This window comes from Anolis sagrei, chromosome 7 (assembly GCF_037176765.1).
Source record: "Anolis sagrei isolate rAnoSag1 chromosome 7, rAnoSag1.mat, whole genome shotgun sequence".
Lineage (NCBI taxonomy): Eukaryota > Metazoa > Chordata > Lepidosauria > Squamata > Dactyloidae > Anolis > Anolis sagrei.
In genome coordinates, this window is record NC_090027.1 from 35,496,489 (window position 1) to 35,520,015 (window position 23,527).

Consider the following 23,527-nt stretch of genomic DNA (forward strand, 5'->3'; position numbering starts at 1 on the left):
CAGGGACACACTCCCCCTGTCTAGCTCCCGGCGCAGATCATCAACTAAGGCGACCAAGGCTGTCTCGGTTCCATGTTCCGGTCTAAAGCCAGATCTAGATAATCAGTGTCTACCAAGAACAATGAAGAACAAGTAGTTTTCTCTTCTCCGTTTGGAACAACATGTGTACAAAGTGATCAGTTGTCTATTTGTATTGGCATTGTATCGGTGCCCAATGTAAGGCATTGAATTTTGCCATTATTTATATGTAAACCGCTTTGAGTCCCCCGAGGGGTGAGAAAGGTGGTATATAAATACTGTAAATAAAAAAATAAGTAAACTCAATGTCCTTTTATGAGAGATTTAAAATGGTCTTTGAATCCCCACCGTGAAATAAGAGACGCTATAGTTGCCGGGATTTATAGTTCACCTAAAATCAAAGAGCATTCTAAACTCCACCAATGATGAAATTGGGCCAGACTTAGCACAAAGGACTCCCATGACCAACAGAAAACACTAGAATGGTTTGATGGGCATTGACCTTGAGTTTAGGAGTTGTAGTCCACCTACATCTAGAGAGCACTGTGGACTCAAATAGTGATACATCTGGACCAAACTTGGCACGAATATTCCATATGCCCAAATATGAACACAGATGGAGTTTGGAAGGAATAGACCTTGACATTTGGGAGTTGTAGTTGCTGGGATTTATAGTTCACCTACAATCAAAGAGCATTCTGAACCCCATCAATGACAGAATTGGGGCAAACTTCCCACACAGAACCCCTATGACCAACGGAAAATACTTAAGGCCATCGAGTCCAACTCCCTTCACCAGAGCAAGAAAATGTAATCAAAGCCCTCCTGACAAAGAGCCATCCAGCCATAGATATAGATAGTTATATATGATTCACACACAGAGAGATATAGTATCCTAGATTTGAAAGGGACCCTTAAAGAAGGACAATGATATGTTGCATGTTCCAGAGTAGGCAAACCAGACAATCTCTACATCAACACTGACAAAGAAACAACAAGAAATACTGTTTACCCACAAGCATAAAGAAATTACATAGATTAGAAACCAACACTTTCTCATTACTTTATTTTCCAGATCACCAGACTGGGCCACAGCAATGGGTGGCAGGGGACAGCTAGTATCTATATAAATAAAAATGTAATGTTCGTTTGTGGGATTAACAGAACTCAAAAACCACTGGACGAATTGACACCAAATTTGGACACAAGACACCTAACAACCCAATGTATGTCCTTCACTCAAAAAAAATTGATTTTGTCATTTGGGAGTTGTAGTTGCTGGGATTTACAGTTCATCTACAATCGAAGAGCATTCTGAACCCCACCAACGATGGAATTGAACCAAACTTGGCACACAGTTCTCCCATGACCAACAGAAAATACTAGAAGGGTTTGGAGGACAGTGTCCTTTGGTTCTGGAGTTGTAGTTCTCTGACATCCAGAGATCACTGTGGACTCAAACAATGATGGATCTGGACCAAACTCTACACAATTACTCAATATGCCCAAATGTGAACACTGGTAGAGTTTGGGGAAAATAGAATCTTGACATTTGGGAGTTGTAGTTGCTGGGATTTATAGTTCACCTACAATCCCAGCAACTCCAACTCCCAAATGACAAAATCATAATTTTTTGAGTGATGGCCACTCCTTGTGCAATGAGACGTTTTGTTGCCAAATTTGGTGTGATGTCGTTCATTGGTTCTTTTGTTTTTAAGGTACTCATCATGCACAGAGCTTATATATATATATAGATATTTGATGCCAAACATCTGCATTCATCTGAAGCTTGAGTATGCCAATGTGCATTTGGTTGCTTATTTGGATGGACATTCAGTTGGGCAAATTGCTATTCAACAAAAAGGTTGGCAAACCATCAACGTACAACTCTACAGATGGAGTTTTGTGCCGCACAAGCCTCAGAAAGGATCCTGGCCAAAACCTAATAAGAATTTGTTGATACACCAATGTTGTGAAAAGATACAAGCCATTCATACCAACTCTTCCTTGCGCTGCTGGTATCTTTGCCCCACTTTGCAGAAAGGGAACCCTCTCCCCCTTTTCGGGGCATGACATTGATCTTTGAGCAGCACTCCACCTTGTCTCTTTTAACCTTCGTCCTTCGCATTGATGCTATTCTTCCCCTCCACATACCCCTTCTTCCCTCCCCGAACCCAATGGATTTGCTGAAGTCCCATTTCTTTAATCTTTGGATCTTCTTTGAAAAAGAAATATCGCTGATGGCTAAAGAGAAGCTCCATCCAGCTCCGAGAAGTAATTGCATTAGATGAAATGGGGAGGCAAGCCGCTTAGCGCTCTCTCTGTCTCTTCTCTACTGAGCCTGCTTCCATTAATAAGTTGGGCTTTAAACCCTTTTCATCACAATTAATTCATTTGCTTTCCTCATTTGCTCCTAAGAGAAAACTTGTTAGCCCGTTGCCTTTCTGAAACATCAACAACATGGATCCCAGAGACAGGGAAGCAGATGCTTGTTATCTTGTTTTTTTTCCCCATAGAGTCACAATGATGAACCTTGGGGTTCCTAGAAAGAATGTATTATCAAATACACAAAATGTAAACCTACAAATACAGAAGTGGTTTGTTGGCTCACTACAATGTTTTTGACAATATTGCCACATTTGTTGTGGTGAGAGACCCAGAAACCCCATGAAAGTGAAAACTATGGAATACGAAATGCTATGCATTACCAGAGAGAATACTTCTTTAGGAATCTTTAGGTCCTGCAGTGCAACTTAATGGTCAACTTGTACCAGAAGCTGAGCACAGACTTGCTCTAGAAGACGGAGAGATTCCCATTTTGGAAAAAAAATTGATACTATAACCTTTTGGGAAATGGAAATCTCCATAACCTTTTCAAAAATGGCATTAATTACCATTTGTGTTGGATGGGGTCACACTCCCCTTGAAGGCACAGGTTCACAGATTGGGGGTCCTCCTGGACTAATCACTGAGCCTGGAATCACAGGTTGCAGCGCTGGCCAGAGAAGCTTTTGCACAATTAAAACTTGTGTGTCAACTGTGCCCGTACCTTGGGAAGTCAGACTTGGCCACAGTGATCCACGCTCTCATTACATCTAGGATAGACTACTGCAATGCACTCTATGTGGGGTTGCCTTTGAAGACTGCTCGGAACCTTCAAATAGTCCAATGAGAGGCAGCCAGGTTAATAACTGGGATGGCAGACAGGGAGCATACAACTCCCATGTTACGCCAGCTCCACTGGCTGCCAGTTTGCTACTGGGCACATTTCAAAGTGCTGGCTTTGGCCTATAAAGCCCTAAACGGCCCCAGCCCAAATTACCTGTCTGAACGCATATCTCTCTATGAAACATTGCAGAGATTAAGATCCCCCTGCTTTCCGTCCCACCATTGTCACAGGCATGATTGGTGGGGACGAGAGACAGGGCCTTCTCGGTGATTGCTCTCCAGCTATGGAACCCCCTTCCTGGTGAGATCAGGTTGGCCCCCTCTCTCCTGTCCTTTAGAAGAATGATCAAAACCTGTGGGACCAAGCTTTTGGGACACAGCAATAAAGCGGCAATAGGAAAGATGACCAGGCCAATTAGACTTGACGTGGATGACTAGGACGGTTTTACATTGTGTATTTTAATATTTTGATAAATGTTTTTAATGTTTATGTATGTATGTAAGAATTTGTGTCCCAGCATTGAATGTTTGTCCTATATATGCTGCACTCCGCCCTGAGTCCCCTTTGGGGTGAGAAGGGCGGAATATAAATGTTTAAAATAAATAAATAAATACAATTTGGGAAAACCAGGAATCTCCTGGAGAAGAGCTAAAAACTCACTTGAATCAACTTTCTCCCTAGTAGTAAATATGCACTAGCATTCCTGAAAGGCAATTAGGTTTCTCAGCTGCTAGACTAATATACCTAGATATCTCTTTGAACTGTTAGGAACAAAGATATGCCAATGCACAAAAACAGCACAGTTTCAGAAGTGTTCTCTTCAAGTTTCCCAAAAACATCTATTGTCCCTTAAAACATCTTGGTTTAAATCATGCTATCAAGAGACCAAAAATAAAATAGACTTCTTTAAAATAACATATTTGGTTTACTCACAAACTTCATGCATTCAGCATACAGGTACATTGCATGTCAGTCTAGTTAGGATTTGAAGTAATTTCTCTGTGTAAATAACACATAGCATCATTCTTATAATCAACAGTCCAAAGCCCAAAGCATATATCTGGTCTGAAAGAGTCTCTGTTTTCCTAAAGCATTCCGTATCTAAAGTGGAGTCTGAGTCCTGAAAAGTCCCAGTTCTGATCACATGGTCTGCAGCCCCTCCCACAACATAGAGTTAAGGAAAACTGCATATCAAGACACACATATACAATACAGTAAGCAATCTGAATTATATATATAACAAATATCTAGTATAGGAGGTGTGTAGAAGGTTGCTATTTCCAACATCCTATGCTAAACCTTCAGCTGAAGCTGACCATTGAGTGGTAGTGGAGGACATAGAAATTCCTAGTGAGAATATTTTAATCAAATCTATGAGTAATCAAATCTACAAAAGTCAAAGTAACTGTAGTTGTCTCAGGTTCCTCAAGAGGGATGAAAAATGCCAATTGACAGGCCATGAAAACATGATTGTGGTGATGAGGAAATGCATTTGTATCCTGTATTTCCTTCTCACAACAACCCTGCGAGATTGGCTCAGAAAAGGCGCTGAGCATCATGGTTTGTCTCCCAAACACTAGTCCAGCACTTTAACCACTGCACCACCGAGCCAGATCAATAGAAGCCAGGTAAGCATAACAAAAAAGATGAGTTCCCTCAAGTCATTTTCAACTTAGATGAACCTATGAGCTATTCAATAGTGGAATAAACTGGCTCAGGGGGTGATGGACTCTCCATCTCCGAAGGTCTTTAAGGGAATGCTTTAGTTCTGTATTCCTGCATGGCAAAGAACTGGATTAGATAGCCCTTCCAGCTCTAAGGTTGTATGATTCTATGAAAAACTATCCACAGAATTATAGCAGTCCAATGCTACTGAAAGTGTTTTGGTTACATTCTATGGGATCCTGTGGTTTGTTGCAGCAGAGATGGATAAATAGCTCACATAACTATGAATTTCAGAATGCCATAGCAGTGAGGCCAAGCAGTTCATATGGTGTCAGATTCCTATGTGGGTACAGCCTGAATCTAGAGGAAGCCAGTTTTCGAATATCGGCTGGAGGGAAGTTGCCTTCTGTGGAGTCATCTACTGTGATCAATTGATCTGTTTACGCTGGGTATGTTTCTTGGGATCTGGGTGGTTTGGGTTAGTTAGTTCTTTGTTTAGTGTTGTGTGGCATTAGGTGCCCCTGGTCACACAATGGGTTAAACCCTATTCCTAACAGGACTGAAGACCAAGAGGGCAAAGGTTTGAATCCAGGTTGGAGGTTCAAATCCAGGGAGAGCATGGATGAGCTCCCTTTGTCAGCTCCAGCTCCCCATGTGGAAACATGAGAGAAGTTTCCAACAAAGATGGTAAAACATCAAAAACATTGTTCCCTGGGCAATGTCCTTGCAGATGTCCAATTATCTCACACCGGAAGCAACTTGCAGTTTCTCAAGTCGCTCCTGACACACACACAAAAGAATTGTATGACACCCAATGTTTGTTGTTGCTTGTTGTAAACTGCCCTGAGTCCCCACAAGGACATAGGGTGGGATATAAATAAAGTTTTATTATAATTGTTGTTGTTGTTGTTGTTGTTGTTGTTGCAATGCAGTAGGTTCATGATGCAGTTGGATGCCACCTGAACTGCCACAGAATTGTGGGAATTGTAGCTTGGTGGGACACTGGAATTCTTTGGCAGAGAATTCTTTGGCAAGCGCGATTGGTGGGGACTAGAGAGAGGGCCTTTTTGGTGGTGGCCCCTCGACTCTGGAACTCACTTCCTAAGGACATCAGGCATGCCTCAATTTTGTCAGTCTTTAAGAGGAGCTTGAAGACGTGGTTGTTCCAGTGTGCCTTCCCAGAATAATGATCCCATAGCACTTTGTCCTCCAAAGTCTGCTCATATATTCCCACAAACCGCCCTATCACCATGTCCAGCATTATTTTTAATCTTTTAATTTTAATTACATTTGGCCTACCCATAGATTTTAAAGTGTGTTGTCCTATTGATAATGCATGTGTTATTGTTTATTGTTTTGTTATTTTAAATTGTTATTGCTTGTATTGTTGTATTTTGGGTTTGACCTCATGTAAGCCGTACCGAGTCCCTTGGGGAGATGGTAGAGGGGTATAGATAAAGTGTTGTTGTTGTTGTTGTTGTTGTTGTTGTTATTATTATTATTATTATTATTATTACTATTGTAAAACTATTATCCCCATGGTTGTATAGTTTTAAGCCATGGCAGTGAAAGTGGTGCCAAAGTGCATTAATGCTACAGTGTAGATGCACTCAGAGTGGCAATGTGCTTTCTGGTCAGATGTGCCAAGGCCCTTCCCATTCTTCTCCAAACAAACATGGAGGAGTACGAGAGTAACATTAACTCATGTTCTCTGAGTTTCAGGTTCATTAAACTATCATGATTGCTGTTTCCATTCTTTTCGGAGGGTTTTGCCATTTATTTACCGTTTACCAGCTCATACATATGGATGGCATGGTGTGCACTTCCTGGAGAACTGTACTTTCCAGCCTAATTGATTCTGGTAATTAATTTGTTCTACCTGCAGGATTAGCAGGGACGGCTGTCCATGTGCCCAAGGATTACCACTTGTCTTTCTAATATCTCTCCTAATTATCTAATTGCATGGGTTGCAAGAATTCTGGCTCTATTAAAACATTTTGACTATTAACAGCCCCTGACTGGAATTGTGATGACAACTCGATTTGGGCAAAACGAGAGCTTAAAACCGGGAGATGAAGGAGAAGTGCCTTCTTTTAATTTCCCCGAATTTAACATCAATAATTAGAGCAATTTTCCGAGATGCGAGCCGAAATTATCTCGGCTATGATGTGGTGTATCACCCTAATTTGAGCAAATTGACTCGGGGGAAATGAATGTTACAGATTAGGAGGGGGCTCCAAAAGAAATTACAAACAAGCAGAGAGGGAAAACAGATAATATGAAAGGGTGAAAGAGAAGATTAAAAGAGGAACGAGCAGGAGGAAAATCCCGATGGGAAAAGGTTTGGAAAAAACAAGGAAGAGGTTAGGGAGACATTAAGGAAACATTGCACTTCACTGAACCAACTGGTGGGGAAATATTGATCCAAATTCTTCTTTGGCTGTATTTTTCATAACCTTTTCCACAACTACTTCAAAATATATATTGCTCACAAAATTGAATCTGAAATCCAAAATGCCTTTAGTCCCAAGCAAGGCAGTTTTGGTATTATTCCTTATCTGAAATGTTTGGGACTAGAAGTGTTTCAAAATTTGGATTTTGGAATACTTGTATTTACTTATATTTACATAATGGAGATGGGATCCAAATCTAACCCTGAGATTTTCTTATGTTTTATCTTTACCTTATTGCAGTGGTTCTCAACCTTCCTAATGCCACAATCCCTTAATACAGTTCCTCATGTTGTGGTGACCCCCATCCATAACATTATTTTTGTTGCTACTTCACAACTGTAATTTTGCTACTTCACAACTGTAATTTTGAATCGTAATGCAGATATCTGATATGCAGAATGTATTTTCATTCACTGGACCAAATTTGGCACAAATACCCAATACGCCCAAATATGAATTGAATACTGATGGGGTTGGAGAGGGATTGATTATGTCATTTGGGAGTTGTAGTTGCTGGAATTTATACTTCACCTACAATCAAAGAGCATTCAGAACTCCATCAATGGAATTGAACCAAACTTGGCACACAGAACTTCCCAAGACAAACAGAAAATACTGGAAGGGTTTGGTGGGAATTCACCTTGAGTTTTGGAGTTGTAGTTCACCTACATCCAGAGAGCACTGTAGATTCAAATAATGATGACTCTGGACTAAACTTGGCACAAATACTCAATATGCCCAAATGTGGACACTGGTGGAGTTTGGGGAAAATAGACCTTGACATTTGGGAGTTGTAGTTGCTGGGGTTTAAAGTTCACTTACAATCAAAGAGGATTCTGAACCCCACCAACGATAGAATTGGGCCAAGCTTTCCTCACAGAACCCCAATGACCTACAGAAAATACTGGGTTTTCTGATGGTCTTTGGCAATCCCTATGACAACCCTTTGTAACCCCCTCCCCCCCCAGGGACCCCATGTTAAGAAAAGCTGCCTTATTGTGAAGTCTAAAGGTATACTACTTTTAATAATTGTGAGGTCTAAAGGTATACTACTTTTAATAATTTTGTGCCTGAAACTAAATTTGTGTCCATTGAACCATCCAAATGCAAAGTTGTCACCTATCTCAGCCACTTATATGGAGATTTTCAGGAGCAGAGTTGTACTACTATCAGTGATGTGCCGCTGAGGCGCTGTATTATACACACACAAACACACACACACATACACCTAACAGATATGTGGAAACTGAATCCATTTTTTAAACCCAATTAGACTACCAACCACTTGAATCAATGGAACTGACATAAGGGTTGACATGCCACATTCTCATTTATTCAGTGTGTCTCTTTGAAACTCAACAATTGCATTCAGGGTTAGCATTGATCCGCCAAGTGCACTTGGGGTGCATCTCCACTGTAGATTCAATGCAGTTTGGCACCACTTTAACTACCCTGACTCGTGGTAAAGGGACTGAAGCTGAGAAATATTGGTTTTTCCATATTGAGTATTCATGCCAAGTTTGGTCCCGATCCATCATTGTTTGAGTCCACAGTGCTCTCTGTATGTAGGTGAACTACAACTCCAAAACTCAAGGCGAATCCCCACCAAACCCTTCCAGTATTTTCTGTTGGTCATGGGAGTTCTTTGTGCCAAGTTTGGTTCAGTTCCAACATTGGTGGAATTTAGAATGCTCTTTGATTGTAGAAGAACTATAAATCCCAGCAACTACAACTCCCTAATGTCAAGATCTATTTTTCCCAAACTCCATAAGTGTTCACATTTGGGTATATTGAGTATTTGTGCCAAGTTTGGTCCATATCGTCTATCACTGTTTGAGTCCACAGTGCTCTCTAGATGTAGGTGAACTACAACTCCCAAATTCAAGGTCAATACCCACCAAACCAGTATTTCTGTTGGTCATCATGGGAATTCCTAGTGCCAAGTTTGGTTCCATTCTATCATTAGTGGGGATTAGAATGCTCTTTGGCTGTAGGTGAAGTATAAATCCCAGCAACTACAACTCCCAAATGACAAAATCAATCCCCTCTCCAACCCCACCAGTATTATAAAAGTAGCAAAATTACATTTATGAAGTAGCAACAAAAAATGTTATAGTTGGGGGTCATGACAACATGAGAAACTATATTAAGGGGTCACAAATATATATGTCTATTTTCCCCAAACTCCACCAGTGTTCACATTTGGGCATATTGAGTATTAGTGCCAAGTTTAGTCCATCATTGCGTGACTCTACAGTGCTCTCTGGATGTAAGTGAACTACAACTCCCAAACTCAAGGTCAATGCCCACCAAACCCTTCCAATATTTTCTGTTAATCATGGGAATTTTGTGCACCAAGTTTGTCTCAATTCCATCCTTAGTGGAGTTCAGAATGCTATTTGATTGTAGGTGAACTATAAATCCCAGCAACTATAAATTCCAAATGTCAAGGTCCATTTTCCCCAAACACCACCAGTATTCACATTTGGGCATATTGAGTATTAGTCCAAGTTGAGTCCAGATCCATCATTGCTTGAGTCCACAGTGCTCTCTGGATGTAGGTGAACTACAACTCCAAAACTCAAGGTCAATGCCCACCAATGCCTTCCAGTATTTTCTGTATTTTCTGTTAATCATGGGAATTCTGTGCACCAAGTTTGCCTTAATTCCATCGTTAGTGAAGTTCAGAATGCTATTTGATTGTAGGCGAACTATAAATCCCAGCAACTATAACTCCCAACTCTCAAGGTCTATTTTTCTCCAAACTCCACCAGTGTTCACATTTGGACATATTGAGTATTAGTGCCAAGTTGGGTCCAGATCCATCATTGCTTGAGTCCACAGTGCTCTGTGGATGTAGGTGAACTACAACTCCAAAACTCAAGGTCAATGCCCACCAAACCGTGTTGATCATGGGAGTTCTGTGTTTCAAGTTTGGCCCGATTTCATCATTGGTGGAGTTCAGAATGCTCTTTGATTGTAGGTGAACTATAAATCCCAGGAACTACAACTCCCAAATGACAACCCCTCCCCGCAATCCCACCAGTATTCAATCGTTGATGGAGTTCAGAATGCTCTTTTTGTAGTTGAACTATAAATCCCAGCAACTATAACTCCCAACTGTCCAGGTCTATTTTTCCCCAAACTCCACCAGTGTTCACATTCGAGCATATTGAGTATTAGTGCCAAGTTGGGTCCAGATCCATCATTGCTTGAGTCCACAGTGCTCTGTGGATGTAGGTGAACTACAACTCCAAAACTCAAGGTCAATGCCCACCAAACCCTTCCAGTATTTTCTGTTGGCCATGGGAGTTCTGTGTGCCAAATCTGACCCAATTGGATCATTGGTGGAGTTCCGAATGTTCTTTGATTTTAGATGAACTATAAATCCCAGGAACTACAACTCCCAAATGACCAAAAAAAATCCCACCAGAATTCCATCGTTGGTGGAGTTCAGAAAGCTCTTGGATTGTAGGTGAATTATTAGGAAGGTTGAGAAGCACTGCCTTAGGGGGAGAAATATAAATGTAGTAAGTCAGTCAATCAATCAATCAATTAATCAATCAGTTAATCAATATATCTTTGGAATGTCCAGGGTGGGAGAAAAAAAATCCTTGCTGCAATTAGGAAGCTTGAATACACATTCTGACAACTTCTGGTGCCAACCATTTTGGGGGAAGAATGTTCAGCTTGTGTTGGCCAATAGGACCAGAATGGACTCTTCCTGAGTAGAGAGGGATTTCAGCACCTTGGTCAGCGCCTCCTTCCCTTCTGGCTTGCCTCCCTGTTGCCCCACCAAGCCAAGGCAAGGCAGCCCTCCTCCTCCTTTCTCCTCCTCCTTTCTCCTCCTTCTTTGGTTGGCTGGAGAGAGAGAGAGATTGGAGAGGAGATCCCCCTTCGACCCACCTCCTCTCCAACCTTGTCTCCTTTCCCCCCAAAGCCTTGCTCTAGGAAGAAGGGAAGAGAAGGAGGAGAAGCAAGGCAGCCATGAACCTCAACTTCACCTCCCACTCGCTCTCTTCCCACCGGGGCCCGACCTCCTTCTTCATCGAGGACATCCTGCTCCACAAACCCAAACCTCTCCGGGAAATGGCTCCGGATCCTTTCCACGCCCGGGTCCCCCTCCTGGACTACGGATACCCCTTGATGCCCCCACCGGCCCTCTTGGCCCCTCACCCACACCATCCAAGTCTCCACAAACCCGAACACCACCACCATCACCACCACTCGCCTTATTTCCTCACCGCTTCGGGTAAGGAAGGAAGAGCCGCCTTGTTGTTGTTGTTGTTGTTGTTGTTGTTGTTGTTGTCTTGTGTGTGTTGTCCGCCACGTCCCAGACTTTGGAGCCCCCCAAAAGTATGGGAGATGGTTTAGAAATTGATAGGTTGAGGACTTTGCCATTGGGAGGCTTTGGAGGAAGGAAGGCAAGAGCCGCCTTCTCTTCTTCCTCTTCCTCTTCCTCTTCTTCTTCTTCTTCTTCTTCTTCTTCTTCTTCTTGTCTTGTGTGTGTTGTCCCCCACGTCCCACACCTCGGAGCCCCCCAAAAGTATGGGAGATGGTTTAGAAATGGATAGGTTGAGGACTTTGGGAGGCTTTGGAGGGAGGAAGGCAAGAGCCGCATTCTCTTCCTCCTCCTCCTCCTCCTCCTCCTCCTCCTCCTCCTCCTCCTCCTCCTCCTCCTCCTCCTCCTCCTCCTCCTCTTCTTCTTCCTCTTCTTCTTCTTCTTCTTCTTCTTCTTCTTCTTCTTCTTCTTCTTCTTCTTCTTGTCTTGTGTGTGTTGTCCCCCACGTCCCAGACTTTGGAGACCCCCAAAAGTATGGGAGATGGTTTAGAAATGGATAGGTTGAGGACTTTGCCATTGGGAGGCTTTGGAGGGAGGGAGGCAAGAGCCGCCTTCTCTTCTTCTCCTTCTCCTTCTCCTTCTCCTTCTCCTTCTCCTTCTCCTTCTCCTTCTCCTTCTTCTCTTCCTCCTCCTCCTCCTCCTCCTCCTTCTCGTCTTGTGTGTGTTGTCCCCCACGTCCCAGACTTTGGATACCCCCCAAAAGTATGGGGAATGGTTTAGAAATGGATAGGTTGAGAACTTTGCCATTGGGAGGCTTTGGAGGGAGAAAGGCAAGAGCCGTCTTCTGTTGTTGTTGTTGTTGTTGTTGTCTTGTGTATGTTGTCCGCCACGTCTCACACCTTGGAGCCCCCCCAAAAGTATGGGAGATGGTTTAGAAATGGATGGGTTGAGGACTTTGCCTTTGGAAGGCTTTGGAGGGAGGAAGGCAAGAGCCAAACATCATCTTCTGTGCCAAAAGTCCAACTTGAAAGGCACCCCAACTTTGAATGCGTTTGGTGCCCCCCAAAAAGTGTCCCTGATGCTTCCTTTTGGGTTGTTCAGTGGGTAGGAAACCTCCCGAACGAAAAATATACCCCAAAAGCCGCTTTTCCGTGCCTTTTCTCTTTTGTTTTGGGTTTTTGCAAGGCGACAAAACAAACAAAGCGCAACCAAAGTTTTGGGGAAAATTACATCTAGGGAATTAGAAACCAAGGAAAAGGTAGAAAAAAAAGTATTTTCCTGACGTGTTGTCGAAGGCTTTCATGGCCGGAATCACTGGGTTGTTGTGAGTTTTCCAGGCTGTATGGAGATGTTCCAGAAGCATTTTCTCCTGACGTTTCGCCTTCATCTATGGCAGGCATCCTCAGAGGTTGTGAGGTCACTTGCCTAGTTTCCAACAGACCTCTCAACCTCTGAGGAGACCTGCCTGGAACATGGCCATACAGCCCGAAAAACTCACCGAAACACTGTGTGCATCCTGTTACATGGATTTATTCTCTTGAGTCACAACGGGAGGTGGATAAAATAATAATAATAATAATAATAATAAGCATTATTTTACTGACAAAAAACAGTATGTCACAGCAAATCAGATCTATATTATTATTATTATTATTATTATTATTATTATTATTAGCATTATTAGCATTATTATACTGACACAAAAACACAGTATGTCACAGCAAATCAGATCTATATTATTATTATTATTATTATTATTATTATTAGCATTATTTTAGCATTATTATACTGTCACAAAATCACAGTATGTCACAGCAAATCAGAACTATATTATTATTATTATTATTATTATTATTATTATTATTATTATTATTGGCATGAGTGGATCTACATTGTGAGTTTTCCAGGCTGTCTGGCCATGTTCCAGAGACATTCTCTCCTGACTTTTTGCCCACATCTATGGCAAGCACCCTCAGAAGTTGTGAGTATATTGGAAACTAAGCAAAGGAGGTTTAGTGTACATATATATATGTGTGTGTGTGTGTGTGTGGAATGATGTCTAAAGTGGGAGATCTTGTCTGTTGGAGGCAAGTGTGAATGTTGCAATTGGCCACCTTAATTAGCATTGAATAGCCTTGCAGTTTCAAAGCCTGGCTGCTTCCTGCCTGGGGGAATCCTTTGTTGGGAGGTGTTAGCTGGCCCTGGCGGTTTCGTGTCCGCAATTCCCCTGCTTTCAGAGTGTTGTTCTTAATTTACTGCCCAAATTTTAGATTTCAATAGAAAGGAGGAAACCATGAACATGAACAAATTCTGTCGACCAGTATTTTTAAAAGCTCTAAAATCAGAAAAGTAAATAAAGAACAACACTCAGAAAAACAGGGGAATTCCAGACAGGAAATAATCAAGGCCAGTGTATTTTCGAAGAGGCTTTGATGGCCGAGTTGTTGTGAGTTTTCCAGGCTGCATGGCGATGTTCCACAAGCATTCTCTCCTGACGTTTCGCCTGCATCTATCTATCAGGGCCAGCTGACACCTCCCCTACAAATGATTCTTCCAGCCAGGAAGCAGCCAGGCTTTGAAGCTGCAAGGGATCAAGGCGATCAATTGCAACATTCAAAGAGAAAAGAGTTCTTTCTCCCACCCAAACTTGCCTAGTTTCCAACAGACCTCGCAACCACTGAGGATGCCTGCCCTAAATGTGGGCGAAACGTCAGGAGAGAATGCTTCTGGAACATGGCCAGACAAACGCATTATTTCTATTTTACCCCCGCATCCTGAAGCAGCTTCGAGGCGAATCCTCTGGGAAATTGCGCATTGACGCAACCAAAATAAAGGACTCCTTCCTCGTTTTTTGGGGGGTTTCCTTTGAAAGCCAGAGACTCTTTCCCAAACAATCCCAAACGGGCACACTCCCGCAAGAGCAGAGACACGGGATCGATGCGGTTTAACTTCCTGCTCCAGCATGGAACGAATGGGTTTCAGAGAGTCCTCGGTGGAAGGGATTGGGAGCCACTTTCTCGCCCGCCAAAGCGCATTCCCAACACTTCCTCCGCCTTTTCCCAAACTGTCCCTCTGTCAAAAAACGGCCCCATCCTTTACCTTTCGCTCTCTATCCCTTCACACATTGGTTTTGTCCGTTTTGAACCGAATTAATTCGAGAATAGGAAATGGATATGATGGGGAATTCGTGGCAAGCGAAGAGGGATTCAGTCCGGAAAGAAGAAGAGAGAGTCGATTCGTTTGATTTCTTATCCTATTTGTGAAAAAGAGATACCAGATTTTACTTTTAACAATTATTGTCTGTCTATCTATCTATCTATCTATCTATCTATCATCTATCTATTTTTCTATCTATCTATCTATCTATCTATCTATCTATCTTTCTACCTCTCTATCTATCTCCCTCTCACTCTGTCTTTCTATCTATCTTTCTTTCTTTCTATCTGCTTCTCTATCTTTCTATCTATCTGTCTTTCTTTCTTTCTATTTCTCTCTCTCTCTTTCTATCTTTCTATCTATCTGTGTCTTTCTATTTCTCTCTATCTTTCTATCTATCTTTCTATCTACCTGTCTGTCTTTTTTCTATTTCTCTCTCTCTCTCTCTCTTTCTATCTATCTATCTTTCTATCTATCAATCTGTCTGTCTTTCTTTCTATTTATCTCTCTCTCACACACTCTCTATCTTTCTATCTATCTTTCTATCTCTCACTCTCTTGCTATCTATCTTTCTATTTTTCTTTCTATCTTTCTATCTCTCTCTCTTTCTTTCCTTCTATCTCTCTCTCTCTCTCTATCTATCTGTCTATTTTTCTGTCTGTATCTATCTATCTATCTGTCGTTCTTTCTTTGTATTTATCTATCTCTCTATCTATCTTTCTCTCTCTATCTTTCTCTTTCTCACTCTCTCTCTCTGTCTCGGAGAGCGCTTGATTTCTGAGCAAAGTCCAGTCGGATTCGGCTAGAAAAGAAGGTACCCTCCGAAATGAGGAAATAATCCGAAATAATCATAATAATACCAATAATAACAACAATATATCCACAAGGAAATTGTTCTTTAAGAGATACTCAGGCTCCATGTAATGGGGTGGAGGTGCATTAAACTGTAATTCGGCGCAAGAAAACTGCGGTAGTCTACACCAAGTATATAATGCGGTGTAGATCCAACTGAAGGCACGGAAATCGCATTCATTTTGCTCCCTTTTAGGGATTTTTTTAAAAAAGGAATATTTCTCCATGAAACAGTCGAGACTATAGGAACATATGTGTGCATGTGTTTGTATGTGTATGTGTATATATAATAAATAATATAATAGTGTGTGTGTGTGTATTATATAATATATATACACACATACACATGCATGTATGTGTCTGGTTCTGTGTATGTGTGTGTGTATATATATATATATATACACACACACACACACACACACACATATATATATTATGATATATATACACTTACACATGTATGCATGTGTCTGTGTATATAATATATATTGCACATATATATGATATATATGATATATATACACATACACATGTATGTATGTGTATGTGACTGTGAATATATCTAATATATTATAATATATTATATATATTATATATACTCACATGTATATATTATATATATGATATATACATACATACACATGTATGTATGTGTATGTGACTGTGAATATATATATGTATTATTATATAGATATGATATACACACATACACATGTATGTGTATGTGTCTGTGAATATATATATGATATATATACACATCCACATGTATGTATATGCATGTGTCAGTGTATATAATATATATTGCACACATATAATATTATATGATATATATGATATATACACACTTCCATATGTATGTATATGTGTGCATATATCATATATCAAATATATTGTAATATATTAGATATATGATATATGCACACATACACATGTATATTACATGACATATATGATATATACACATACACATATGTATGTGTATGTGTCTGTACATATATAATAAAATATAATATTCTGTACATATAATATAATAACATATAATATTATATATGTGATATATACACACATACACATATGTATGTGTATGTGACTGTGAATATATATATGTATATATCATATATTATATGTATATATCATTATATATAATATGATGTATACACACATATACATATGTATGTGTATGTTTCTGTGCATATAATATAATGAAATATAATATTCACACACATACATAATACACACACATACATGTATATGTGTAATGTATGTGTATGCTGAAATATATAAGTTCCCTAGAACCAAAGCGACCAGGAGTGATAGGGAATGGGCGATGGGAGATTTCCTTCTGCTTCTTCTGAAGCACCCAGGGGTTGTTGTTGATGTATTTTTTCAGCCCGAAAAGCAGGGAGAAAGGCATTCAAGAGAAAGGCTGCGGGTTCGGATGGGTTTACAGGGGAGTAAACCGGACTCGACACGGATCTAGTGCAAGAAAATAGGCAGAGAGGGATTTGGAGGTGGAAAAGGGGCGGAAGATGCAGCTCTCTTTTGCAAGGCTTATTTATGAGGAAATAACGTTAAATGTATAGGAAAGGTAAAGGTAAAGGTAGTCCCCTGACGTTAAGTCCAGTCATGTCTGACTCTGGGGTGTGGTGCTCATCTCCATGGCTAAGCCGAAGAGCCGGCGTTGTCCGTAGACACCTCCAAGGTCATGTGGCCGGCATGACCGCATGGAGCGCCGTTACCTTCCCGCCGGAGCAGTACCTATTGATCTGCTCACATTTGCATGTTTTCGAACTGCTAGGTTGGCAGAAGCTAGGGCTGACAGCGGAAGCTCACGCCGCTCCCTGGAATCGAACCTGCGACCTTTTGGTCAACAAGCTCAGCAGCTCAGTGCTTTAACCCACTGCGCCACCGGGGCTCCTAGCCTCCTACAACTCCCAAATGTCAAGGCCTATTTTCCCCAAACTCCATCTGTGTATTTGGGCGTATTGAGTGCTTGTGCCAAGTTTGGTCCAGATCCATCATTGTTTGAGTCCACAGTGCTCTCTGGATGTTGGTGAACTACAACTCCCAAAACTCAAGGACAATGCCCACCAAACCCTTCCAGTATTTTCTGTTGGTCATGGGAGAACTGTGTGCCACGTTTGGTTCAATTCCATTGCTGATGGAGTTCAGAATGCTCTTTGATTGTAGGTGAACTATAAATCCCAACAACTACAACTCCTAAATGACAAAATCATAATTTGTTGAGTGACTGTCACTTCTTGTGTTGTGAGACGTTTTGTTGCCAAATTTGATGTGATTTCGTTCATTGGTTCTTTTGTTTTTAAGGTACTCATTATGCACAGAGCATTTTTATATACATATAGATATGTGTGTATATGCGTGTATGTGTGAATATATATGTATGTGTATATATGCACATACCTATACATTTACACGTGTATATGTATAGACACACACACACACACACACACACACACATATATACACCTGTGTGTATACATACATATACACTCATACATATACACATGTGGGTATACACACATACATATACCCGTGTTCATCTCCACACACGCACAACTGAATTTCTTTCTAAAACTAGTAACTTCCCCAGCTCTTCTAGGCTCTTTCTGCACTGCCATATCATCCAGATGATCAAAGCAGATAATCCACACTCTCTGCTTTGAACCGGATTATCTGAGTCCACATTGTAATATAATCCGGTTCAAAGAGGATAATCTGGATTTTATATGACTGTGTAGAAGGGGGCTTCAGAGGGAACGTGGGTAGAAAAGCAAGGGTCGTGTCCTTACAATCCGGATTATTATTACTGTTGTTGTTGTTGTTGTTGTTATTATTATTATTATTATTATTATTTTGGTTGGAGGGGAAATTACGCCAAGGTTCAAGGGTATTTTGTGTCTCCTTGTGGAGAGAAAAAAAGCGGGGTATAAATAAATACAATCCACGTAAAGATAATCACAATAGTAATAATAAACATAAACATAAAAATAAACATAATAATAATAATAATAATAATAATAATAATAATAATAATAATAATACATCACACAATCCTAGACACTTGGGAAGTGTCCGACGTGTGATCCAACACAACAGCCAGCAGAGTGATCTTGTTTGCTGTGGACTCATCTTGTTGTGTTTCAAATAACAACAACAACAACAACAACAACAGCAACAACGATGGACCTAGTGTGCGTATGTGCTGTGCTGTTATGTACATGTGAATACAAAATAACCTCTTTCTGGCCCTTCAATTTACCCCACCAAAACATTCCCCATGAAAGCTCTCTGGCCACGCAGGAGGGTGACTTGTTGTTTTCCACGCGTTCCATCCACAATTGCGCCTTGCCCGTCTTGCAGGGCTGTTGTTAGGCACCTCGAGGTTCTCTTGCGGACTACAGCTCCCGGTATCCTTGCCCAAGGCTGCTGGGAGCCATCGTCCAGAGAGAGACCTGTCCCGATTTTCCTTCGGCAGGTCTCCCGGTGCCGGCGCTCTTCCCGCCCCACGCGCAAAGCGACCTCCCGGGGAAGCACTGCCGCCGCCGCAAAGCCCGCACCGTCTTCTCCGACTCGCAGCTCTCCGGCCTGGAGAAGCGCTTCGAGGTGCAGCGCTACCTCTCCACGCCCGAGAGGGTCGAGCTCGCCACCGCCCTCAGCCTCTCCGAGACCCAGGTGAGCCCCACAAAAAAGGGTGGCCTCCCTCCAAAGGGCCCTGCAATCCACGGGTACGGAGGACCACCCACTCATCCATCTATCCACCCACCTACCTACCTACCTGTCTCTCTACCTCTATCCAAAATTATTTAGCCGCTTGTCTTTCCTCTATTTTATCAGTTTTATACTTGTTTATCTATGCAATACTTTTGACACGAAAGAAATGTCTGTCTATCTATCTATCTATCTATCTATCTGCCTATCTATCATCTATCTATCTATCTATCTATCTATCTATCTATCTATCTATCTATCTACCTGCCTATCTGTCTGTCTGTCTGCCTGCCTGCCTGCCTGCCTGCCTGCCTATCTATCTATCTATCTATCTATCTATCTACCTACCTACCTACCTATCTATCTATCTATCTATCTACCTGCCTATCTATCATCTATCTATCTATCTATCTATCTACCTGCCTATCTATCTATCTATCTATCTATCTACCTGCCTATCTATCTATCTATCTATCTAGCTGCCTATCTATCTCTATCTATCTATCTATCTATCTATCTATCTATCTAGCTGCCTATCTATCTATCTATCTATCTATCTATCTATCTATCTATCTAGCTGCCTATCTATCTATCTATCTATCTATCTCTATCTACCTGCCTACCTGCCTATCTATCTAGCTTCCTATCTTTCTCCCTATCTATACACCTACTATCTATCTATCTATCTGTCTGTCTGCCTGCCTGCCTGCTTGCCTACCTACTTACCTACCTACCTATCTCCCCATCCATACATCTATTTGTCTCTGTCTCTCTAACCCTAATTCCTGATTTATCTATTTACCTATCTTCCTCCCTGTCTATAATCTATCTCCCCATCCATACATCTATCTCACTATCTATCTGTCTCTCTGTCTATCTCCTCATCTCTCTATCTGTCTGTCTGTCTGTCTGTCTGTCTATCCACCCACCCACCCACCCACCCACCCACCCACCCATCCATCCATCCATCCATCTCACTACCTAACTACCCATCTATCTATATGTCTCTCCACCTCCCTATCTACCTATTTATTTACCTACCTACCCACCTACCTGCCTCTTTTTCCTATCTGTCTCTATCTCTATGTCTATCTCTCTCTTTCTCTTACCATCCATCCATCCATCCATCCATCTATCTGCCTGTCCACCTGCTTACCTACCTACCTACCTACCTACCTACCTACCTACCTATATATCTACCTCCCTATTTGTTTACCTATTTGCTCATCTATCCATCCATCCATCTACCAGTACATCTGTCTATTTATCCATCTATCCATCTGTCCCTCCCTCCCCCCTCTCTCTATATATATCTAAATATGCATCCATCCATCCATCTGTCCCTCCCCCTCCCTCCCTCCTTCCTTCCTTCCCTCCCTCCCTCCCCCCCCTCTCTATATATATCTAAATATCCATCCATCCATCTATCTCAGATACAGAGATCTACCTGCCTATCCAACTACCTTCCTTCCTTCCTACCTACCTATATATCTACCTCCCTATCTGTTTACCTATTTGTCCATCCATCCATCCATCCATCCATCCATCCATCCATCCATCGATCTACCAGTACATCTATTTATCAATCTATCCATCTATCCATCTATCCTTTCCCTCTCTCTATATATATATCTAAATATCCATCCATCCATCTATCTATCTCAGATACAGAGATCTACCTGCCTATCCATCTACCTACCTACTTACCTACCTAAGTATCTATCTATCTGTCTGTCTGTCTGCCTGCCTGCCTACCTACCTACCTACCTATCTCCGCATCCATACATCTATCTACCTCTGTCTCTCAACCCCCTAATTCCTGATTTATCTATTTATCTATCTTCTTCCCTGTCTATACATCTATCTCCCCATTCATACATCTATCTCACTATCGGTTTATCTCCTCATCCATACATCTATCTGTCTGTCTGTCTCTCTTCCTCCCTATCATCCATCTATCTCCCTAGCTATACATTATCTATCTAGCTAGTATCCATCCATCCAGTTGGACAGTGTTTTTATCTGCCATGGCTCAGTGCTATGGAATCCTAAGAGGTGTAGTTTTGCAAGGCCTTTATAAATATCCATAAACACACAAGTTAAGAGACAGACCCCCACCTCTCACTATTTTCACTAGGAATGAACTACAGTTGCATCCTTACTGGAGAATGAATGCAGTTGGACAGCACTTTTAACTGCTTTGGAATCCCAAGAATTGTAGTTTTGCAAGGCCTTTAAAAATATCTGTAAACAAAAAGCATAGAGTCGGAGCTTGTGCCTCCTTATTTCGAATGGAAATAATAGACAAATGGTGCATCTTGACCTGAGCATGCATATAGTTGGACACCACTTTGACTCAATGTTATGGCATTCTGGGAATTGTAGTTTTACAAGCACTGTAGCCTTCTCTGCCAAAGAGTGCAGGGGCCTCACCGAGCTACAACTCCCAGGATTCAATGGGTGGCTCAAGTAGGGCCAAACTGCATTCATTCTACAAAAGCTCAAGGCTATAAACACCTAAGAATTGTAGTTTTGCAAGAGCTTTAAAATATCCATAAACAAACAAGCATAGAGTCAGACCTTGTGCCTCCTTATTTCAAATGGAAATAGACGAATGCTGCATCTTGATCAGAGCATGCATATAGTTGGACACCACTTTCACTCAATGTTATGGCATTCTGGGAATTGTAGTTTTACAAGCACTGTAGCCTTCTCTGTCAATAAGTGCAGAGGCCTCACCGAGCTACAACTCCCAGGATTCAATGGGTGGTTCAAGTGGGACCAAACTGCATTCATTCTACAATGGCTCAAGGCTATGGATGCCTAAGAATTGTAGTTTTGCAAGAGCTTTAAAAATATCCATAAACAAACAAGCATAGAGTCAGACCTTGTGCCTCCTTATTTCAAATGCTGCATCTTGACTGGAGCATGCATATAGTTAGACACCACTTTGACTGGTGTGGCTCAGTATTATGGCATTCTGGGAATTGTAGTTTTACAAGCACTGTAGCCTTCTCTGCCAAAGAGTGCAGGGGCCTCACTGAGCTACAACTCCAGAATTCAATGGGTGGTTCAAGTGGGGCCAAACTGCATTCATTCTATAATTTGTCAAACTACAACTTCGAGAATTCTGTAGCCTTGGGACATAGCAATGCAAAGTGGGGTCAACTCACCGTCATGCTGCAGTGCAGATGCTCCCCAGGGCAGGCTAGCAAACCTGTGGTTCCCTTCAGATGAGTGTTTCTTCTCGTCCTTCTTGCAGGTCAAGACCTGGTTCCAGAACCGGAGGATGAAGCACAAAAAGCAGCTGAGGAAGAGCCAGGAGGAGCCCAAAGGCCTGGCAGGGGAAGGCGCGGAGTCTGGGGCCAGCAGCGACCCAGAATTGGGGGCCTTGGAGAAACCCAGTGTTTCCTCTTCCTCCTCCTCTTCCTCTTCTTCCTCCTCTTCCTCCTCCTCTTGCAAAGCTGGCCCTCCACAGCCTCCTTCTTACCTTCTGGAGGAAACCGAAGATGAAGTGGATATCATAGAAGGGGCTGAGCTGTGTGGGGGCCCCCAGCACCTCATTTAGGGGTCCCAATAGAGCCACCTTTCCCATTCCCACCCTCTTGACCCCCTCTGATTCCTATCTTGGTTGAAAACTGTCATGGGACAGGAGGGAATGGCTTCACTCATGCGCTGAGATGCGTGTTCTCCTTCCTCAGTGGGAACCAGGCCCCTGAAGCAGGGAAGGAGTGCATCTTCATGACATATTTGGCATAAATTTCCGACAGTGAAGGCAGAATGTGACACATCCACTTATGCACATGCTTACACATGTCCTCAGCTTCGACTCATTGGCCCAAAGAGTCGATTTAAGGGCCGGGGTCTGAGACTTCAATAGAAAAACAAACACATACAAAGAAAAACCCCATGTTGGAGATTATTATCATCATTATCACTATCATTATTATTACATACATATATAACAAGATTGGTACACAGCAAATAAGATCACTATGCTGACTTTTGTATTCAATCACATGTATTTGTATTCAATCTAGACCCTTCCCAAGTGTCTAGAACTATGCGATATATCAGTGAATAATGCTTGCAGATCCTTTTGCAGCTAACCGATGGTAATTTTGCCAGTGCTGATTGTTTTTAAGTTCAGGCCAAGGTCTTTAGGCAGTACACCCAGCGTGCCGATCACCACTGGGACCA

The 23,527-nt window shown here is 41.8% G+C and overlaps 1 protein-coding gene across 1 annotated transcript; it reads left to right on the forward strand.

Moving 5' to 3' along the window:
• Window positions 1-11,280: 11,280 nt before the first annotated feature.
• On the forward strand, window positions 11,281-23,288 carry BSX (brain specific homeobox). The gene is made up of 3 exons (XM_060787036.2): window positions 11,281-11,557; window positions 19,095-19,291; window positions 22,590-23,288. The coding sequence occupies exons 1-3, from the start codon at window positions 11,293-11,295 to the stop codon at window positions 22,893-22,895; spliced, it is 768 nt and encodes a 255-aa protein (XP_060643019.2). The 5' UTR covers window positions 11,281-11,292; the 3' UTR covers window positions 22,896-23,288.
• Window positions 23,289-23,527: the final 239 nt, after the last annotated feature.